This window comes from Hyperolius riggenbachi, chromosome 11 (assembly GCF_040937935.1).
Source record: "Hyperolius riggenbachi isolate aHypRig1 chromosome 11, aHypRig1.pri, whole genome shotgun sequence".
Taxonomy (NCBI): Eukaryota; Metazoa; Chordata; class Amphibia; order Anura; family Hyperoliidae; genus Hyperolius; species Hyperolius riggenbachi.
The window spans coordinates 215,582,687-215,605,097 of NC_090656.1; the positions used below are offsets into that span (position 1 = coordinate 215,582,687).

The following is a 22,411-nucleotide window of genomic DNA, read 5'->3' on the forward strand; positions in this document are numbered from 1 at the left end:
TTGCTGAACATGTTTCCATCTCCGTTCAATAAACATGAAAAACAATTTCACATATCAACACCAGTTCCTTTACCTCGCTTATTATTATTATTGATTTATAAAGCGCCAACATATTCCGTGGCGCTGTACAAAGTAAGAAACAAACATGGGGTACATAATAATACAGACAAACAAGTAAGAAACAAACATGGGGTACATAATAATACAGACAATGGTATACGCCATTAAGGAGAGCGAATCTGACTAAGATTGACATTCATGTTTTTTTATGAGGTTGTAGTGGGTATACCAATGCTACACATTTTGTAAATTTATTATTTTTTATTTATATTACACCAGCATCTTTCACACACTTAGTGACATGTATATTGTAAAGTGCTGCAGGAGATGTCAGTGCTATATAAATACATAATAATAATATGGTAGGACATTAGACTATGACTATGGTAGGATTAGATTGTGAGCTCCTCTGAGGACAGTCAGTGGGTGACATGACTATGTACTCTGTAATGTGCTGCAGAAGATGTCGCTGCTGTATAAATACATAATAATAATATGTTAGGCCATTACACTATGACTATGGTAGGATTAGATTGTGAGCTCCTCTGAGGACAGTCAGTGACATGGCTATGTACGCTGTGTGCTGCAGGAGATGTCAGTGCTATATAAATACATAATAATAATATGGTAGGACATTACACTATGACTGTGGTAGGATTAGAGTGTGAGCTCCTCTGAGGACAGTCAGTGACATGACTAGGTACTCTGTAATGTGCTGCAGGAGATGTCAGTGCTATATAAATACATAATAATAATATGGTAGGACGTTACACTATGACTATGGTAGGATTAGATTGTAAGCTCCTCTGAGGACAGTCAGTGACATGACTATGTACTCTGTAATGTGCTGCAGAAGATGTCAGTGCTATATAAATACATAATAATAATACGGTAGGACATTAGACTATGACTATGGTAGGATTAGTTTGTGAGCTCCTCTGAGGACAGTCAGTGACATGACTATGTACTCTGTACAGTGCTGCAGAAGATGTCAGTGCTGTATAAATACATAATAATAATATGTTAGGCCATTACACTATGACCATGGTAGGAATAGAATGTGAGCTCCTCTGAGGACAGTCAGTGACATGGCTATGTACGCTGTGTGCTGCAGGAGATGTCAGTGCTATATAAATACATAATAATAATATGGTAGGACATTACACTATGACTATGGGTCGGGTTAGATTGTGAGCTCCTCTGAGGACAGTCAGTGACATGACTATGTACTCTGTAAAGTGCTGCAGAAGATGTCACTGCTGTATAAATACATAATAATAATATGTTAGACCATTACACTATGACCATGGTAGGAATAGAATGTGAGCTCCTCTGAGGACAGTCAGTGACATGACTATGTACTCTGTAATGTGCTGCAGTAGATGTCAGTGCTATATAAATACATAATAATAATATGGTAGGACATTACACTATGACTATGGGTCGGGTTAGATTGTGAGCTCCTCTGAGGACAGTCAGTGACATGACTATGTACTATGTAATGTGCTGCAGAAGATGTCAGTGCTATACAAATACATAATAATAATAGGGTAGGACACTAGGCTATGACTATGGGTCGGGTTAGATTGTGAGCTCCTCTGAGGGATGTGAAGCCTAGGCAGTTTTGTAGGTCGTTTATGTTGAGTTCTACTCATTTGGGAAAACACAGCTGTTTTTGAAACCATGCACTAGTTCAAGTTGCTATCCACATGAAGAAGTATAATTGTTTTCATTTGAAACAAAAGTACTGTGAATTCCCCAAGCTGTTACACCTCATGTCTGCACATTCACATGACAGGACTGTCACACTTCTGTCTCCTGCTTTCCTGATAAGAATTGTCTGACATTATTGCAATTCCATAGCTTTTAAGTGATTTTTTTTAATTACTCGTAGAAAGCGATGTGAATTGTAGGGAACAGGGCCATTTTAGTCGTAACTAAAGTAGGCAGTTGTCAGGCAGAACTACTGCGTCTGCGCAGTTCGCCACGGCCCACGTGGCCATGATTGACAGCGGCACTTTGCGCAGCCTCAGTAAGGCCATCCCTGCGGTCGGCCTGAATACCGGGCGGGGAGCGGAGGTGACAGCGTGGGACAGTTGACTGCAAGGGGCTGCAGAAAGCCCCAGGAGAGTAAAGCTTATTTTTACTATTTTCCCTGATAACTCCTTTAAAGAGAAACTCCGACCTAGAATTGAACTTTATCCCAATCAGTAACTGATAACCCCTTTTACATGAGAAATCTATTGCTTTTCACAAACAGACCATCAGGGGGCGCTGCATGACTGATTTTGTGGTGAAACCCCTCCCACAGGAAGCTCTGAGGACCGAGGTACTCTTGGCAGTTTCCTGTCTGTGAACCTTGTTGCATTGTGGGAAATAGCTGTTTACAGCTGTCTCTAACAGCCAAAACAGCTAGGAGCAGCTACATAACCTGCCCACAGTAACAATGTCACCATGTAAAACATGTCAGAATTTGAATCTGGGAGAGGAAAGATTTTACAGTGAGCAAACACTGACTAAATCATTTATACATAATTATTGTAAACATGAAGCACTTTTTTTATTACATTCTTTTCACTGGAGTTCCTCTTTAAGTTAGAAGATGAATAAAGCAGTTATGAATAAAAAGCAAAGTCCGCTTTCAGAGCAAAAAAAAAGTGTACTTTGTGAACTTATAATTTCACTGACATTGAGCATCTTGCCTAAACCATTAACAAGTTTAACTTGTCTCTGTGAGAAAATATTCTACTATTTGACTTGTTTAGGACAAGAAACAAGAGTCATGCTGTTAATACGGCTGGAGTTCAGCACAGGCGCAGTGTATTTTGTAAATCTCTGACCAGCAGCAGCTCATATTCTTAGACCCTTGTGAAGTAAAGGTGTTTTATTTCAGTGTCTTTCCTTCCATTCCTCTCTCAGGACATTGACTGCCAGACCACCACTGTGAAAGATCTGGATTTTTCCTCAGAGTTCTCGCTGTCAATAACAGGGGACGGAGTGTGTACGGTAAGATAGATTTTTTTTCTTTCTTTACAAAACAGGAAATGCAGGTACACTTGCGCGTGTGCGGCCGAGAGCGCTCTGCGTATGCCGTTACGACTACGTCAATTTCATTGGCTCCTGACCCTGTGATCACTGTGAGCCAATCACAGTGATCATTGCTTGTTTTGTGGAAAAGTCTTTGGTCCATAATGACTTAAAGGATACCACAACTAAAATGTGACATAATGAGATAGACATGTGTATGTACAGTACCTAGCACACAGATAACTATGCTGTGTTCCTTTTTTTCTTTCTCTGCCTGAAAGAGTTAAATATCAGGTATGTAAGTGGCTGACTCAGTCCTGACTCAGACAGGAAGTGACTGCGGTGTGACCCTCACTGATAAGAAATTCCAACTATAAAACACTTTCCTAGCAAAAAATGGCTTCTGAGAGCAAGAAAGAGGTAAAAAAGGGGAATTTCTTATCAGTGAGGGTCACACTGTAGTCACTTCCTGTCTGAGTCAGGACTGAGTCAGCCACTTACATACCTGATATTTAACTCTTTCAGGCCGAGAAAGAAAAAAAGGAACACAGCATAGTTATCTGTGTGCTAGGCACTGTACATACACATGTCTATCTCATTATGTCACATTTCAGTTGTGGTATCCTTTAAGATTCCAGGACATTGATGCTACGTCCTAATTAGTGCTCATGTTTATTTTTACGTCCTGCATTAAAAGCCGCCGCATGCGCATGCACGGTCCTGTGAATGATTGTTGCTACCTAATAGCAACAATCATTCAATAAAGTTAGGAAAAAAAAGTTTGAAAAGTAAAAAAAAAAATTGACACAGTCCCAATAAAATAAAATAAATGTTGTTTTTTTTAATCCCTAGTTAATTTTTAACCCCAGCCTAGCCTATTAACCCATTACTAACCCCTAAAAAATACCTTTACCTGTTTATAAACTATTAATGACTGCCATCTGTAGCAATCGAATGCGATCGCTAGGGCGAAAGTTTGGGGCCGCAATGCTCTACAGATGAATCGCTCTGCCATTATCTAGTGATGCATCTGTAGAGCACTATGGCCCTCACCATAGCGACCGCATCCGATCACCAGAAACGCGCGCAGGCTTGGGATAACGGTCTACCACATGCTCAATTAGTAATAAAATATGGCATATGGGGTATCGTTTCTAATTGGGAAGGGCCAAGGAATTCATTTTTATGTATTTTATAACTATGGGGTGTGTGATGTGAAAATTAAGAAGGGTGTCAAATGAAAAAAAAAATGTTTTTTTTCTGCATTTATACCTAATTTTCCCCATAAAATGACTATAAAATAAAATAGTTTTGGGAGAAAATATTACCCAAAGAAAGCCTAGATGGTACTGAAAAAAACGAGCTATATATCGCTAAGATGGCATAAGTAGTTTAAATGTTACTGCTGTATAAATACGACAGAGCTAAAGTATCAAACGCGACAGGATTCTTAAAGAGGAACTGTCACAAAAATTTTAACATTTGAAACACATACAAATAAGAAGTACATTTCTTCCAGAGTAAAATGAGCCATAAATTACTTTTCTCCTATGTTGCTGTCACTCACAGTAGGTAGTAGAAATCTGGCTTTACCGACAGGTTTTGGGCTAGTCCATCTCTCCATAGGGGATTCTCAGCATGGCCTTTGTTCTTTATAAAGACACTCCCTGAAAAAGATTTATACAAATATGCTGGCCATCCTCCTCAATGGCTGCACACTTTTTGGCAGTTGGACGGAGCAATTGCCATTCACTGAGTGCTTTTAAAAATAAAGAAAACCCTGAGAACCCCCCATGAGAAGATGGGCTAGTCCAAAATCTGTTGGTAATGTCAGATTTCTACTACTTACTGTGACAGTAACTTAGGAGAAAAGTAATTTATGGCTCATTTTACGCTGGAAGAAATGTACTTCTTATTTGTATGCGTTTACATGTATTTTAAATTTTAAGATTTTCGTGACAGAGGTCCTTTAAAGAGACTCCGTAACAAAAATTGCATCCTGTTTTTTATCATCCTACAAGTTCCAAAAGCTATTCTAATGTGTTCTGGCTAACTGCAGCACTTTATACTATCACTGTCTCTGTAATAAATCAATGTATCTTTCCCCTGTCAGACTTGTCGGCCTGTGTCTGGAAGGCTGCCAAGTTCTTCAGTGTTGTGGTTCTGCTTTGAACTCACCCTTCCAGGCCCCTCTCTGCACACTGCCTGTGTGTTATTTAGATTAGAGCAGCTTCTCTCTTCTCTCTTATCTTTTACAAGCTGGATAAATCGTCCTCTGAGCTGGCTGGGCTTTCACACACTGAGTTATTACAAACAAGGGCAAAGCTGTTTGCAGGAAGAAAAGAGCAGCCTGAAACTTCAGTGCATGGGGGAAAGAAACACACAAATGATCTCTTGAGACTCAAAAGGAATGCTGTATACAGCCTGCTTGTGTATGGATGTATTTTTCTATGTGTGGACATACTGTACATCAACCTACTTCCTGTTTTGGTGGCCATTTTGTTTGTTTACAAACAAACTTTTTAAAACTTTTTTTAACCACTTTTAACCACTTCCGGATACCGGGTGGTTTGGCTGATCTGTGCTGCGGGGGCTCTTCAGCCCGCAGCACAGATCAGAAATCAGGCAGGGCGATCAGACCTCCCCCCTTTTTTCCCCCACTAGGGGGATGTCCTGCTGGGGGGGTCTGATCGCCGCCGCGCTGCTGTGCCTAGCGGGGGGGGCTCCTCAAAGCCCCCCTCCGCAGCACTAGTCCTCCCTCTGCCTCCTTCCCTCCCTCTCCCGTCCCCTGTGTGCGGCGCAGGACGGAAAGCCGTCCTGCGCCGGATAGGATAGGCTTTAGCCTATCAGATTCCTGCGATCCCCGGCCAATCAGAGGCCGGGGATCGCCGATCTTCAGCTACGGCGCTGCTGCTGCGCAGCGCCATATATATGTAAACACCGGGGAAGATCTTCCCCGCGTGTTTACATTTACCCTGCGAGCTGCGATCGGCGGCTCGCAGGGTGTTCACGGAGACACCCTCCGTGAACTGACATGGAACGGCCGCTCATACGAGCGGCCGTTTCCATGGAAACCACTTCAGGATTCAGGGGCGTAGTTAAGCGTACGCAGAATCCTGAAGTGGTTAATGCGGCGAGGAGCGGCGAAATTGTGACAGAGGGTAATAGGAGATGTCCCCTAACGCACTGGTATGTTTACTTTTGAGCGATTTTAACAATACAGATTCTCTTTAAGGGGTAAAAACCGTGGAATGCAAACTGGTTAAAGGAAACCTAAACTGAAAAGAATTTCCCATTTACTTACCTGGTGCTTCTTCCCCCTCCAATGCTGGATGCGTGGCCCTGTGCCATGTGCATCCTCTATCACGCTTTTAGGGCCGAGAGAGCTCTGTGCTTGAGCAGTTAGCAAAAATTGCTGTAGTGCATGCGCAGAACCCTCCTGGCTGCCAGAGCTTTATATATAACACACAAGGCCAGCGGCGCGCATGCACAGTGGTTGGTCAGATAACGGAGGGGACAGCAGAGGAATGGCTGAGCGCGGGATGGCGGTGACTGTCTTTGTGCATGAAGGCTGTTTTTAATGTTTGTTAACCAGTTAATGTTTCCCATACAGTATATCTACGCCCCACGGAGACTTCATCTTCATCTTAGCTCCAGGGGCGTAGATATATGTATCTCTGCAACTGCATGCACTCTTGCTCGGTCCCATGCGTGCTCCCGCGTGCGTTTACGCCGCTGTCTATTATCCCAGAGATCAATGAATGGGAATGCAGTTCTCATTCATTGATCTGACTGCCAGTGATCAATGAAACCGGCATCAATGAGACACCATTTTCATTAACTAGAACAGAAAGTGAAAGCATACACGCATTACTTCTGGTAACGTGTGTATGTAGTAAAACGCACACAATCAAAATAAACTGGGGGGGGGACATCTAATTTACAAATAGTAAAATTACACCTACATACACATTACATTGATATACTAATTAATTAATTAATCCCTTACATCTCCTCCCATAGCTACCACTAAAACACTTACATTAAAAAAAAAATTACATAAAAGATAAATACATAAATAGTTACCTTAGGGACTCAACTTTTTTAATATGTATATCATGAGGGTATATTATTATACAGTTTCCAAAAAAGGGCTTATAATAAGTGACGGCCGCAAAACTGAAAAAATATACCTTTATTTCCAAATCCAATATTGTTGCCATACATTGTGATAGGGGCATAATTTAAATGGTGTAATAACCGGGACAAATGGGCAAATAAAATGTGTTGGTTTCTATTATAGTAGCACGCATTATTTTAGAAGTATAATGGCCGAACCATGAGAAATAATAATTTTTTCTTATTATTCCCATTAAAAGGCATTTAGCATAAAATAATTCTTAGCGAAACGTACCATCCAAAGAAAGTCTAATTGGTAGCGGAATAAACGCGGTATAGAACTTGTCGTCATGATAAGTAGTGATAAAGTTATTGGCGAATGAAAGGGAGGAGCACAGAAAGTTGATAATTGCTCTGGTACATAAGGGGTAAAACCCCCTTAGTGGTGAATTGGTTAAAGTAGAACTACACTGGACAGAAGGAAAACAAAGAAATGCACCCTGTATGTATTTACAAAGTTTAGCCTGTCTAATTCCCCCTCATCTGTGACTGATCACAAATTTAATTGGATCTCTCAGCTTTGTCAGCTGGCTGCCTCGGCAGAGCAGCTACTCTGTTTGTTAACCATTTGTCTGCTTCTATGAAAGCAGGAAGTAGACACAGTGCATATTTATTGTAGGATTTGTATCAGCTGTAACAAAGACATGTTTTTATTTATAGATTATTATGCTGTTGGTTTGTGTGCAGTGTGCAGTGTGTGATGTGGGCCGGTGGTCTCTGGAAGTCTCTGCGCAGTATTAAGGACATTGCAGGTGGAAATGGAGCTGAGCCCCCAGGCCCCTCATTACACTGCGGCAGCAGTCTGCTCTTCCTCTAGTTCCATCCGCATTGCTCAGATGTGATTCCCAGGCTGGGCTATCAGCATGTGCAGCGTCTTGTGTGTCATGCTGCCTCCTGCTCCCTGTCTCTCTCCTACTTTCTATCCTTGTGCCCCCAACCCTCACTTCCCTCCCCTCACTATCTTCCTCACTTTCTGTCCCTCTTTCTCTTCCCTTCACTTCTCTTTTGCTACCTCTCCTCTCTCTGACCCTTGCTTTCTGTGCCCCCCCCCCCCCCCCCCGCCCCCATATTTCTCTTACCTTCTTTCCCATTTCTCTTCCTTCCATCTCCCTTCTCTCTACCTCTCTCTTTCCCCCTCTTAGTTTGTTGTTTTTGTCCCACTCTTTCTTTTTTACTTTCTTCCTTCCTTCCATCCTTCCTTCTTTCACTCCATCCTTCCTTTCTTTCCTTATTCTTTCCTTCCTTTCTTCCCTCATTCCTTCCATCTTTACTTCATTCCTTCCCTCCTTCCATTTGTTCCGTTCCTTCCTTCCTTCCTTCCTTTCCTCCCTCCCTCCTTCCTTTCCTCCATCCTTCCTTTCCTCCCTTATTCTTTCCTTCCCTCCTTTCTTCCCTCGTTTCTTCCTTCCTTCCTTCCTTCCTTCCTTTATTCCTTTCCTTTCATCCCTCCCTCCTTCCTTTCTTCCCTCCCTTGTTTCTTCCTTGCTTTGCTTCTTCCTTCCTTCCCTCTTTCCTTCCTTCCCTCCCTCATTCTTTCGTACCTTCCTTCTCTCCCTCACTCCTTCCTCCCTTCCCTCCTTCCTTTACATTTAAGTAAGTTTTAGTGGAAGGACCAAAGACTTCTAATACCAGAGCAACTGAAATAAAACAAAAACCAGTAAACTTTTAGGAAGTAGGGCACTCTATGCCTCACTCTCCTCTTTGCATCCTCTCTCTCTTATCACTTCTGTTTCTTCTTCCTCCTTTTCTTCTCTTCCTGCTGGTATAGCTGCACACAATGTACATTCTGTTAGCCCCTCCCTTTGCGGTAGCGGCTGCAGCCGTTTGGAGGGGTCTGCTGAGAACGGCGGCGTGTTTATCTTCACACACATGTACGATTTATGCTCTCGTACATAAAAAGCCTGTTCAGTGGGGCTGATGTGCTTTATTGTTCATTTGCTGCAAGGTTGGGCAGCTGGAGATGATAAATGAACTGTCAGCCACTAACTAAACCCATCCACTCCATCACCGCAAAGAGGGCGACACCCCTCCCCCGCCTGCACCAAGAATAGCCTGTGATAGAGTAAGGGGGGGGGGGGGGTAGATTTCTATTTATCTTGTACTCTTGTTCCTAAAATAAGTCATGCTCAGTCGTTCTATTATAATAACTGCAACGCTTTCCGATCGCTGTAATCTCGCCGAGATTTCCCGTGCGGCGTTCTTCCACGCGGCTCCTCCATGCCGCATCCCCCCCTCGCCTTTCATTACGGCGTTTCGCCGAGCCGCAGGAAGCTGATGGAATGAGAATTGATCTGGTCGTATTTAATTCCAGAACAGAATTATATTTATATTAATGGGGGGACATAGTGAGACGCCCAAACGCTCCTGTAAAGATCAAAGTAGCATTATATCCCAAGCAGACGGAATGATTTATCTGCGCTCGTGACGATTGTGAAGCGCGTGTGTGCGGTTTGACATTGGCTCCCTACTGGATCACCTGACGTAAAGGGAAACTCTGACCGATCGTCTTGGGCAGAGAAAATAGTTCTAAGGCTGTGTAGTTTTAGATATAGTATATAACACTACTAGTATTTATTAATTTACTTTAAAGTGGAGCTCCAGTGTGAAAATAAAACCAATGATATCAAAACAGGCAGCAGAAGTTGTAACAGAGTAGCAGGAAAAAAAATTCTTCTTAAAGATTGTGTTATCTGTGTGTGTGCGCGTGTGGGGGTCCTCATTGTGTGACCTGAATGGTGCTCTGCTTCTACCTTTGCCACTGAACCAGCCTATCACAGAGAGGTACTCTGCTTCTACCTTTGCCACTGAGCCAGCCTATCACAGAGAGGTACTCTGCCTCTACCTGTGCCACTGAGCCAGCCTATCACAGAGAGGTACTCTGCTTCTACCTGTGCCACTGAGCCAACTTATGACAGAGAGGTACTCTGCTTCTACCTGTGCCACTGAGCCAACTTATGACAGAGAGGTACTCTGCCTCTACCTGTGCCACTGAGCCAGCCTATCACAGAGAGGTACTCTGCCTCTACCTGTGCCACTGAGCCAGCCTATCACAGAGAGGTACTCTGCTTCTACCTGTGCCACTGAGCCAGCCTATCACAGAGAGGTACTCTGCTTCTACCACTGTCACTGAGCCAGCTTATCACAGAGAGGTACTCTGCTTCTACCTGTGCCACTGAGCCAGCCTATCACAGAGAGGTACTCTGCCTCTACCTGTGCCACTGAGCCAGCCTATCACAGAGAGGTACTCTGCTTCTACCACTGTCACTGAGCCAACTTATGACAGAGAGGTACTCTGCTTCTACCTGTGCCACTGAGCCAACTTATGACAGAGAGGTACTCTGCCTCTACCTGTGCCACTGAGCCAGCCTATCACAGAAAGGTACTCTGCCTCTACCTGTGCCACTGACCCTCCTCCCCCCCCCCCCGTTTACGCCCAAAACCAACTCCCCTACCTATGCCTAACACCTACCCCCACTACCATGCCTAACCCCCCCCCCCACACACACACACACACACACACACACGCACTGCCTACACCTAACACTAGCCCCCCACACACACCGATGCCTAACTTCAACCCCCCCACCTACTCCTAACACCACTGCCTACACCTAACATCAACCTCCCTCATTGTGTGACCTGAATGGTGCTCTGCTTCTACCTTTGCCACTGAACCAGCCTATCACAGAGAGGTACTCTGCTTCTACCTGTGCCACTGAGCCAGCCTATCACAGAGAGGTACTCTGCCTCTACCTGTGCCACTGAGCCAGCCTATCACAGAGAGGTACTCTGCTTCTACCTGTGCCACTGAGCCAGCCTATCACAGAGAGGTACTCTGCCTCTACCTGTGCCACTGAGCCAGCCTATCACAGAGAGGTACTCTGCTTCTACCTATGCTACTGAGCCAACCTATCACAGAGAGGTACTCTGCTTCTACCACTGTCACTGAGCCAGCTTATCACAGAGAGGTACTCTGCTTCTACCTGTGCCACCGAGCCAGCCTATCACAGAGAGGTACTCTGCTTCTACCACTGTCACTGAGCCAGCCTATCACAGAGAGGTACTCTGCTTCTACCTGTGCCACCGAGCCAGCCTATCACAGAGAGGTACTCTGCCTCTACCTATGCCACTGAGCCAGCCTATCACAGAGAGGTATTCTGCTTCTACCACTGTCACTGAGCCAGCTTATGACAGAGAGGTACTCTGCTTCTACCACTGTCACTGAGCCAGCTTATGACAGAGAGGTACTCTGCCTCTACCTGTGCCACTGAGCCAGCCTATCACAGAGAGGTACTCTGCCTCTACCTGTGCCACTGAGCCAGCCTATCACAGAGAGGTACTCTGCTTCTACCTGTGCCACTGAGCCAGCCTATCACAGAGAGGTACTCTGCCTTTACCTGTGCCACTGAGCCAGCCTATTACAGAGAGGTGCTCTGCCTCTACCTGTGCCACTGAGCCAGCCTATCACAGAGAGGTACTCTGCTTCTACCTGTGCCACTGAGCCAGCCTATCACAGAGAGGTACTCTGCTTCTACCACTGTCACTGAGCCAGCTTATCACAGAGAGGTACTCTGCTTCTACCTGTGCCACTGAGCCAGCCTATCACAGAGAGGTACTCTGCCTCTACCTGTGCCACTGAGCCAGCCTATCACAGAGAGGTACTCTGCTTCTACCACTGTCACTGAGCCAGCTTATGACAGAGAGGTACTCTGCTTCTACCTATGCTACTGAGCCAACCTATCACAGAGAGGTACTCTGCTTCTACCACTGTCACTGAGCCAGCTTATCACAGAGAGGTACTCTGCTTCTACCTGTGCCACCGAGCCAGCCTATCACAGAGAGGTACTCTGCTTCTACCACTGTCACTGAGCCAGCCTATCACAGAGAGGTACTCTGCTTCTACCTGTGCCACCGAGCCAGCCTATCACAGAGAGGTACTCTGCCTCTACCTATGCCACTGAGCCAGCCTATCACAGAGAGGTATTCTGCTTCTACCACTGTCACTGAGCCAGCTTATGACAGAGAGGTACTCTGCTTCTACCACTGTCACTGAGCCAGCTTATGACAGAGAGGTACTCTGCCTCTACCTGTGCCACTGAGCCAGCCTATCACAGAGAGGTACTCTGCCTCTACCTGTGCCACTGAGCCAGCCTATCACAGAGAGGTACTCTGCTTCTACCTGTGCCACTGAGCCAGCCTATCACAGAGAGGTACTCTGCCTTTACCTGTGCCACTGAGCCAGCCTATTACAGAGAGGTGCTCTGCCTCTACCTGTGCCACTGAGCCAGCCTATCACAGAGAGGTACTCTGCTTCTACCTGTGCCACTGAGCCAGCCTATCACAGAGAGGTACTCTGCTTCTACCACTGTCACTGAGCCAGCTTATCACAGAGAGGTACTCTGCTTCTACCTGTGCCACTGAGCCAGCCTATCACAGAGAGGTACTCTGCCTCTACCTGTGCCACTGAGCCAGCCTATCACAGAGAGGTACTCTGCTTCTACCACTGTCACTGAGCCAGCTTATGACAGAGAGGTACTCTGCTTCTACCTGTGCCACTGACCCAGCCTATCACAAAGAGGTACTCTGCCTCTACCTGTGCCACTGACCCTCCCTCCCCCCCCCCCCCCCCCCCGTTTACGCCCAAAACCAACTCCCCTACCTATGCCTAACACCTACCCCCACTACCATGCCTAACCCCTTCCCCCCCCCCCCACACACACACACACGCACTGCCTACACCTAACACTAGCCCCCCACACACACCGATGCCTAACTTCAACCCCCCCACCTACTCCTAACACCAACTCCCCTACCTATGCCTAACCCCGCACTGCCTACACCTAACATCAACCTCCCTCATTGTGTGACCTGAATGGTGCTCTGCTTCTACCTGTGCCTCTGAGCCAGCCTATCACAGAGAGGTACTCTGCCTCTACCTGTGCCACTGAGCCAGCCTATCACAGAGAGGTACTCTGCTTCTACCTGTGCCACTGAGCCAGCCTATCACAGAGAGGTACTCTGCCTCTACCTGTGCCACTGAGCCAGCCTATCACAGAGAGGTACTCTGCTTCAACCTGTGCTACTGAGCCAACCTATCACAGAGAGGTACTCTGCTTCTACCACTGTCACTGAGCCAGCTTATCACAGAGAGGTACTCTGCTTCTACCTGTGCCACCGAGCCAGCCTATCACAGAGAGGTACTCTGCTTCTACCTGTGCCACTGAGCCAGCCTATCACAGAGAGGTACTCTGCTTCTACCACTGTCACTGAGCCAGCTTATGACAGAGAGGTACTCTGCCTCTACCTGTGCCACTGAGCCAGCCTATCACATAGAGGTACTCTGCTTCTACCTGTGCCACTGAGCCAGCCTATCACAGAGAGGTACTCTGCCTCTACCTGTGCCACTGAGCCAGCCTATCACAGAGAGGTACTCTGCTTCTACCTGTGCCACTGAGCCAGCCTATCACAGAGAGGTACTCTGCTTCTACCTGTGCCACTGAGCCAGCCTATCACAGAGAGGTACTCTGCTTCTACCACTGTCACTGAGCCAACTTATGACAACGAGAGGTACTCTGCTTCTACCTATGCCACTGAGCCAACTTATGACAGAGAGGTACTCTGCCTCTACCTGTGCCACCGAGCCAGCCTATCACAGAGAGGTACTCTGCCTCTACCTGTGCCACTGACCCTCCCTCCCCCCCCCCCCCCCCCGTTTACGCCCAAAACCAACTTCCCTACCTATGCCTGACACCTACCCCCACTACCATGCCTAACCCCCCCCCCCCCCCACACACACACACACACACACACACACACTGCCTACACCTAACACTAGCCCCACACACACACCGATGCCTAACTTCAACCGCCCCACCTTCTCCTAACACCAACTCCCCTACCTATGCCTAACCCCGCACTGCCTACACCTAACATCAACCTCCCACCACCATTTACACATAACACCAACCCCCCACCACCACCTATGCAAACTCCATGCACTGCTACCCGATAGCTGAAATCCATGCCCCACTCACCGACCACCGCTGCTGCCTCCGCCGTTAGCCATATGTAACAGCCAAAGTCCGACACCCAAATTACTCTGCCTGCACCGTCATAACTGGAAATTACATTGTGGTCTGTGGCGGCACCCAATATACCAATTGGGCTCTGTGCCCAAATTACTTGAGTAGCACGTACCCTGAGCCGGTGGGTGTCAGGACTGGCTAATTGAGCAAAGGAAGAGAAGTCCTGGTAGGGTGAGTCTCATCTTCTGTGGATGTCAGCATCACATAGTCACATTCATATTTATTATTCCCTGGTAGGATTTGACAGAGATCAGCGGTTCTTGTCAGCATAGCAAGCACAAAGCAGTATTGTGTCAGAATCTGGCCTGGCGTTCATGGAATGCATATTCATAGGACTTCTGCTGTGCGGGCAACACTTGGACAACCAGAAGGTGCTTGAAGAACCGTTAAGTGATTGATCGACTCCTCGTCCCACTCACACTTCACTCTAAAATTAAACCTTCGTAAGAATTCACTGCGGTGACATAGAATTAACTGCTGCTTCTTCAGCCCTAATATAATCCAGCAGCTCACATTAGACTGCAGGTCGGTGACGTTTAAATTGCCACAGTCGAGTTCTTTTTAACGGGTGGCTGGTTTACATCGTGGTGTGGATGATGATGCAGGTTGCCCAGCATACATCAAATAAAGGCTCCAGGAAAAAAGGGCACAGGGTATAGCCAAAATGTTAAGATATTGACCTCGATTCATAAAGCATTACCGGATATGGTAATGCAGAAAACAGCTGACTTTACAGAGCACTTAGGAAAATGTCAATTCATAAAACCTGTTACCGCATGAAAAGCTGAAATTAACGAGCGGTGAGGTAAATTACCGACTTGTGCAGTAAATACCTTAATACCAGTACTGCTCAGATTCCCCTATTCAAAATCCGGATCCGATTCGACACACTTGCTGCGTAATTTTTTCGAGGTGTCTGGGCTGAAAACTGCCATGTCCCAGTTGTGCGGTTGGACTTTGGACACGGTCGTGCAGCCCACATTGTGTCCAAAGTCCAACCGCACAACTGGGACATGACAGTTTTCAGCCCAGACACCTCCAAAAAATTACGCAGCAATTGTGTTTTGGGTTAAATATAGGTGGTATCAGCACAGCAGCAGTGGCCTGTGGCACCCTGGCGGTGGGAGCAGCAAAGGGAGCAGGGCAATGCAGCAGCAGCAGGTGTAACGTCTGCCAGGAGCATGCCGGACGTGGCACTTTGGCATGTGGCCTTTGGCGCATGGCACTTTGCAGGTGGCACTTTGCACTTGGCACGTGCAAAGTGCCACGTGCCAAGGGCCACGTGCCAAGTGCCACATGCTGAGTGACAGTCAGACAGCAGAGGAGAAGACACTAACTGTCACACTGGCACTGCTCTGCAGCACAGCAGTTCTGTAGTAAGCTAACACAGTAGTACTACTACTCTTAACAACTAACTAGCACTGACTGCAAGACTACTGTACTAACTACACAATAACACAGTAATCCTAGTCCCTAATCCCTAACCTAACATACTGTAGCTAGCTAAGGCTAATAGCTGGCCAGCAGGCAGCAGCTGGCCTGGTCTGTGCACAGCACACACACAGACACATAGCAGCTGCCTGCAGCCCTGCAGCACACACTCTGTCATACAAGGAAATCAAGCTAATTAACATTACAACAATAGTGTAGTGATAGTGAAGGGGTTAAGCCCCATCTACACGATACGATTCTTTGTGTGATTCGATTACGATTCTATTTACGATCCGATTAAATCTGACATGTCCGATCGGGATTCAATTCGATTTGCCATTGTTTTGCACTGTATACAGCCCTTGCTAGGCCAGCAGCACTGGAGCATGTCTCTCAGTGAGCATTCAGCAAGCTAGGACGATTGCCAAGTCTACTCTTGGTTTAGGGGTGTTACCCCTTGTTTCCTATCTACAGAGAGCGTCGCCTTAACCTGAGTGGGATCAGGTCATAACATCCCCATCCGCCTATATAGTGGTTGCCTCTGTGGTAACCCACGTTTGTGAGTATAAACTCTGGTCCACACTGCTCTGCTGTTACCGAACAGGTTTTTGTCAATGGGCTTTGGTAAATTACCAAACTTCTACTGCACATTTTTATGGATTAGCACACACAAGTCTAAAATACCAATTATTTTCCCAACCAGATTTTTTTATCGCACAGCCTTTTATGAATTGAGTGAGAAAATTGATCAGAAAAACAATCGGAAATCTGATCAGGTCTGTCGGAAATTATCTATCGACCTATCTATCTGATGGAAAATTGCATGGTGTGTACCAGGCATAAAACACTTTCCTAGCAGAAAATGGCTTCTGAGAGCAGCAAAGAGATAGAAAGGGTCAATAGTTAATAGATGTTAGCTCTGGCATACTCCAATAAATGTGTTATTGAGCAAAAACAATAAAACAGTAAAACTTAAAAAGTAGATGTAAATATAAAATAAAACTGTGGAATATCTTAAAAAGTCATTTTTAGGAGGAGAGGGGATAGATACAATTGTTTATTTCCTTAGTCTATTTTCACCTCGGGTGTCCTTTAAGAGTGACAGGGGTTGTGGGTGTGTACGAGGCTTGAAGCCTAATCTAAAATATCTTGGTAGTTTTAGTTCTTCGTAACTCACCTAAATAACTGATGTGAAACTTTAGTTTGTAAAATAAAATGTAAACTCAGCATTTCTTCTTTGCTCTAAAGCAGGGGTAGGGAACCGATGGCTCGGGAGCCAGATGTGGCTCTTTTGATGGCTACATCTGGCTCACAGACAAATCAGTAGGGTTGATTTACTAAGCTATACTGCTCAAGCTGCACAGCTTAGTGTGGCAGCGCAAGTAACATTTTCAAAGTAGGCACCCTACTGCTGTAGCACGCACTATTAGCTTACTCGCGCTCCCCCCAAAACTAACAGCTGCTCCAACTGTCCCACCCTGGATCCTGATAGGTCCAATAACTTTGTAGAACGAGATCCCTGCACTTTGATTGGCCCAATAGGCTGCCTGTCACTTGATGATGTTGCTGAAACCCAAGAAAAGCTGAAAACGCGTCTGACACTTCCGCTGCCCGGCAGACCAACTGTATACACATCATATACCATGGCAACAGGGACCTGAGCCCTACTGTCCCAGTTTGAAACATATTGTATGACTCTCATTGAATTACATTTTAAAATATGTGGCGTGTATGGCTCTCTCAGACAAAAAGGTTTTTGACCCCTGCTCTAAAGGATTACTTACAGCATAAAATCTATTACCGCAAAACAAATTGGTAGCAGAACAGCATTCAAACAGTTACACACCGCACTTTCTTCTTCAGTGGAAAGTTTGCTGTTATATCTCTGAAGAGGTGATAACATTATCGTTTGTTTACCTTCCTTTGTCTGCTACATTTAGTATACATTCCTAGCTGTGCTGAAAATGAGCTCGCTCTCTCTCTGCTGTAGAAACAGAGAGCAGAGAAGTGATCACTACAAACATTTTAATATATAAATAGAGCAGTTGTGCAATGAAATGCAATGGCAGCTTTCAGAGCAGACAAACTGTACTCTGGGAATTTGTAATTTGTAGACAGACAATATTACCTGTGCAGAAAAACAAATATGATAACTGGGTAATAAAAAGTAGGAAAACACATTTTTATTGAATGTTATGTCAGAGTTTTATCACACTTTAAATTAACGAACAGTCCTAATTGGCCTTTTCAGAAGTTGTCCTTTAAAAAAAAAAAAGAAAATATTTCTTGGTTGGATTCCTTGTATTCTGATTCTTTATTGATCGGGACAATATGAGCAGCAGAAGGATCCTGACTATCTGTCCTCTCCATGTTCCGCTCTCAGCCTCTATTCCATCTTCCTCGTCACCCGCTGTTCTCATTACCTCCAGGCCGCGTTCTTACTTGGTTTTCCCATCAGAGGAATGCAGCACGATGTACCCATCACACCTCCCCGATGCGTCTCTAAAGCACTTTTTTGGAAGGGCTGACCTGCTTTTCACCCTGCAAATTGAATTTCGGAGAGAAAAAAAAAAAAAAAGCTTTACATTTCATCCTATTTCCACCCAACGATGAGAATGACATTGAGGAGGAATTAGATGCCATTTTGATCTGACAGCTGATTGGTTCTTTTCCCACCTTGTATTGTAGTATTTAAAGAGACACTGAAGCGGAAAAAAATATGATATAATGAATTGGTTGTGTACTATGAATAATTACTAGAAGATTAGCAGCAAAGAAAATATTCTCATACTTTTATTTTCAGGTATATAGTGTTTTTTCTAACATTGCATCATTCTCTAATATGTGCAGATTACACAACACTCAGCATTCAGAGCAGTCTGTGAAGTAATGACCTCTCCTCTGGCAGATAAAAAAAAACAGTTCACTTACAGTTGAGATAAGAAAAGTCAGATAACAGCCCTCTCCACGACTAACTTAGTCGGAGAGCTTAATAGCTTTTTTGTATAGAGATAACAACTGGAGTTTCTCAACTCTTACTGTACTGGAAACAATTAGACTGATATATCTGATCTTAATGTTTTATTTCTTAGCTGTACTACACATACAAATCATAATATCATAATTTTTTTTTCACTTCAGTGTCTCTTTAAAGAGGACCTGTGGTTAAAATAACGTAATGAATAAAATTACTTATTTCTTACAATATTAATTTCAAGATTATTTAGTCATTGTTGACCAATTGTGAAATCTTTCCTCTTTCTTGACTTACATTCTGAAATGCATCACCTGCCAGGTGATCTGAACGGAATGTTTGTTACTGAGAGTTCCATACACAGAGGGAGATACTGAGTGCTTGGCAGTTGGAAAGACCTCTTATCCCCACAATGCAAAGAGGTTCACAGACAGCAAACTGTTAGGACCAAGGTCATGACATCACATTGTGGGAGGGGTTTCACCGCTGGGGGGAGTCTCTGGTGGATAACTAAATGACTAGTAAGCCAGAAAATGACATGTGCGTATGTACATCTGCTTTGGCCTGCTGTCTCCATGAAGTCGTTGAACCCCACCTGTACAAGCCCCAGTATACAGCACAAGCTGGTGCTTTCAATATCCTCCTTTCTTTTACTGCTTACAATACACATTTGAAGCTCTTGGAGGCCACATAAAATGGTGTGGTGGGCCCACGATACCCGGGTTTGACACCTGTGCTGTAGATGGATAAGTGGAGCGTTTCCCCAGAACTAAACTGTAGAGCAGTGGTCCTCAAACTAAGGCCCGCGGGCCGAATGCGGCACCCAAGGCTTTTTCACTGGCCCCAAACACAAAATGTATAACTGATAGATGCGGCCCACTGCATCTTTAAATATTGATGGCCCGCATGTAGAATAGCAGTGCTGGCACCACCAGGGCCGGCCCTAGACTATTTGCCGCCTGAGGCAAGTTTTGAAAAAATAGCCTCCCCCCCCCTCCCGTGGGGGGCCGCTGAGCTGGAGGGGTAGCTGCCAGGATGGGGGTATTGGGCCTAGCGGTGGGGAGGGGGGTCGGACCCCCCCCCTCCCTCGCCTGGGTCCCCCGATCTGCGCTCCCCTCCAGCTTTAAATGTAGCGTAAGCAGCCGACAGACAGTAAGAGGCACGGGCGGGGGATCACTCACCTCTTCCTCGTTCCAGCGTGCGCTCCACTGACGTCACTTCCTGCAACGCCGCCCACTGTATTGTACGTGGCCGGCGTTGCAGGAAGTGACGTCAGTGGAGCGCACGCTGGAACGAGGCGGGGTGAAACTTTTGCCTCAGGCGGCAAAGTTCTAGGGGCGGCATCCGCCCGTCCGTGGGTGCGGGGGTGCCGGGCGGAGGATCACTCACCTTCCTCGTTCCAACATGCGCTCCACTGACGTCACTTCCTGCAACGCCGGCCACGTACAATACAGTGGGCGGCGTTGCAGGAAGTGACGTCAGTGGAGCGCACGCTGGAACGAGGAAGAGGTGAGTGATCCCCCGCCCGTGCCTCTTACTGTCTGTCGGCTGCTTACGCTACATTTAAAGCTGGAGGGGAGCGCAGATCGGGGGACCCAGGCGAGGGAGGGGGGGGGGGTCCGACCCCCCTCCCCACCGCTAGGCCCAATACCCCCATCCTGCCAGCTACCCCTCCAGCTCGGCGGCCGGCACCCCCGCACCCACGGACGGGCGGATGCCGCCCCTAGAACTTTGCCGCCTGAGGCAAAAGTTTCACCCCGCCTCATGAGCGGGCCGGCCCTGGGCACCACCCATCCACATACTGTAGAAGCCAGTGAGCAGGTGACGCTGGACGGCAGGTTGTCACCTGGGTATGCTTCACTGTCTGGCGCACAAAGACGTTCTTTGGGGTGCCGCATGACTGAATGGCTGCTGCTGGGAGTTCTCCTCCAGGCATGATTGGGGGGAATCAATACCTAGATTCAATGTAATGTTTTTCAACATCATTTTATGTATGCTCCGGCCCCCCAGCAGTCTGAAGTATATTGACCCGGCCCTTGACCGCAAAGGTTTGGGGACCCCTGCTCTAGAGCGTACATGCCGAACTCCGGCCCGAGGGCAAAATCTGGCCCTCAAAGCCATTACATGTGGCCCTCAAGTGGTTTCCCCACTTTGCATTATGTTTGGCCCTCTCTGGAACATTAGGGAAGCTATAGTGGAGGTGAAGCCCTAGAACACCTGGGTAGCCATATGGAGGAGGTAAAGGGAAATTACTAAACACTAGGGAACTGTATAAGGGAGAGTTGCAGCCTCCAGGCACCAGGGAACTGTATAGGGGAGAGTGGACCACTAGACACCAGGGAACTGTATAGGGGTTGGAGGGGGGGGGGCATTAGACACCAGGGAACTGTATAGGGGTTGGAGGGGGGGGGGGCATTAGACACCAGGGAACTTCATACGGGAGGAAGGTGGCCGGAAGACATTGAGGTTGGCCCGCGACTAGTTCCCTGTGGCCCACTTTGCATTTGAGTTTGACGCCTCTGCTATAGATAGTAGAATGGAGCGTCCCCACACCACTAGCCATACTGCCACTGTCTGTCAGTCACAGATCTGGGGCAGTTGTACAGGATTATGACCAGCAAATGAGATCACCGGATTCCTCCATGAGTTATGCAACACAAGCAGCTCTGTTGTTTGGTGCAGTGGACCTCAGCAGAGCTGCAGCTGGAGGTGTATAGCTGCTACAAATCTGGTAGCATGTCATTCTGAGAGACCAGGCCTGGGTTGGTTCAAAGAAACGAACAGTTAAAGCACCACTATCCCGAAAATTGTAAAATTTAAAATACATGTAAACCTATACAGATCAGGAGTATGTTTCTTTTAGAGTAAAATGAGCCATAAAATACTTTTCTCCTATGTTGTTGTCACTTACAGTAGGTAGTAGAAATCTGACAGAACCGACAGGTTTTGGGCTAGCTCATCTCCTCACGGGGGATTCTCAGGATTTTCAAAAGCACTTAGTGAATGGCATTTGCTCTGTCCAACTGCTAAAAAAGTGTGCAGCGAGTGAGGAGGCTGGCCAGCATCTTTATATAGATCCTTTTCAAAGAGTGACGTTCTAAAGAGTAAAGACCATGCTGAGAATCCCCCATGAAGAGATGGACCAGACCAAAACCTGTCGTTTTTGTCAGATTTCTACTACCTACTGTAAGTGACAGCAAGATGGGAGAAAAGTAATTTATGGCTCATTTTAATCTGGAAGAAACGTACTTCTTATTTGTATGTGTTTACATGTATTTTACATTTTATAATTTTCGCAATAGTGGTCCTTTAAAGCATTACGATCACAAAAAATAAGCAGTTATAATCTGACAGAGCTGACAGGTTTTGGACTAGTCCATCTCTTCATGGGGGATTCTCCGGGTTTTCTTTGTTTTCCAAAAGCATTTCCTAGTTGCTAAATCTAACTGCCTTAATAGTAGGAGGCCAGCCATCCTCCCTACTCTCTTGCACACTATTTTGGCAGTTAGACTTCGCAACTGCAATTCAGGAAATGCTTTTGAAAACAAAGAAGACCCTGAGAATCCCCCATGAGGGGGTGGACTAGCCCAAAACCTGTCAGTTTTAGCTGCTTACTTTTTCTGCGTTAGTGGTCCTTTAAACTGAAGCGAGAAGG

At 46.1% G+C, this 22,411-nt stretch overlaps 1 protein-coding gene across 1 annotated transcript in view; it reads left to right on the forward strand.

The window, feature by feature from the left end:
- The window catches only part of PRMT3 (protein arginine methyltransferase 3), a 186,546-nt gene that overhangs the window by 101,444 nt on the left and 62,691 nt on the right, over positions 1-22,411 (forward strand). The window contains exon 13 of the mRNA XM_068261584.1: positions 2,980-3,066. Within this exon, the coding sequence (XP_068117685.1) occupies positions 2,980-3,066 (87 nt within the window). The remainder of the gene's footprint in view (positions 1-2,979; positions 3,067-22,411) is intronic.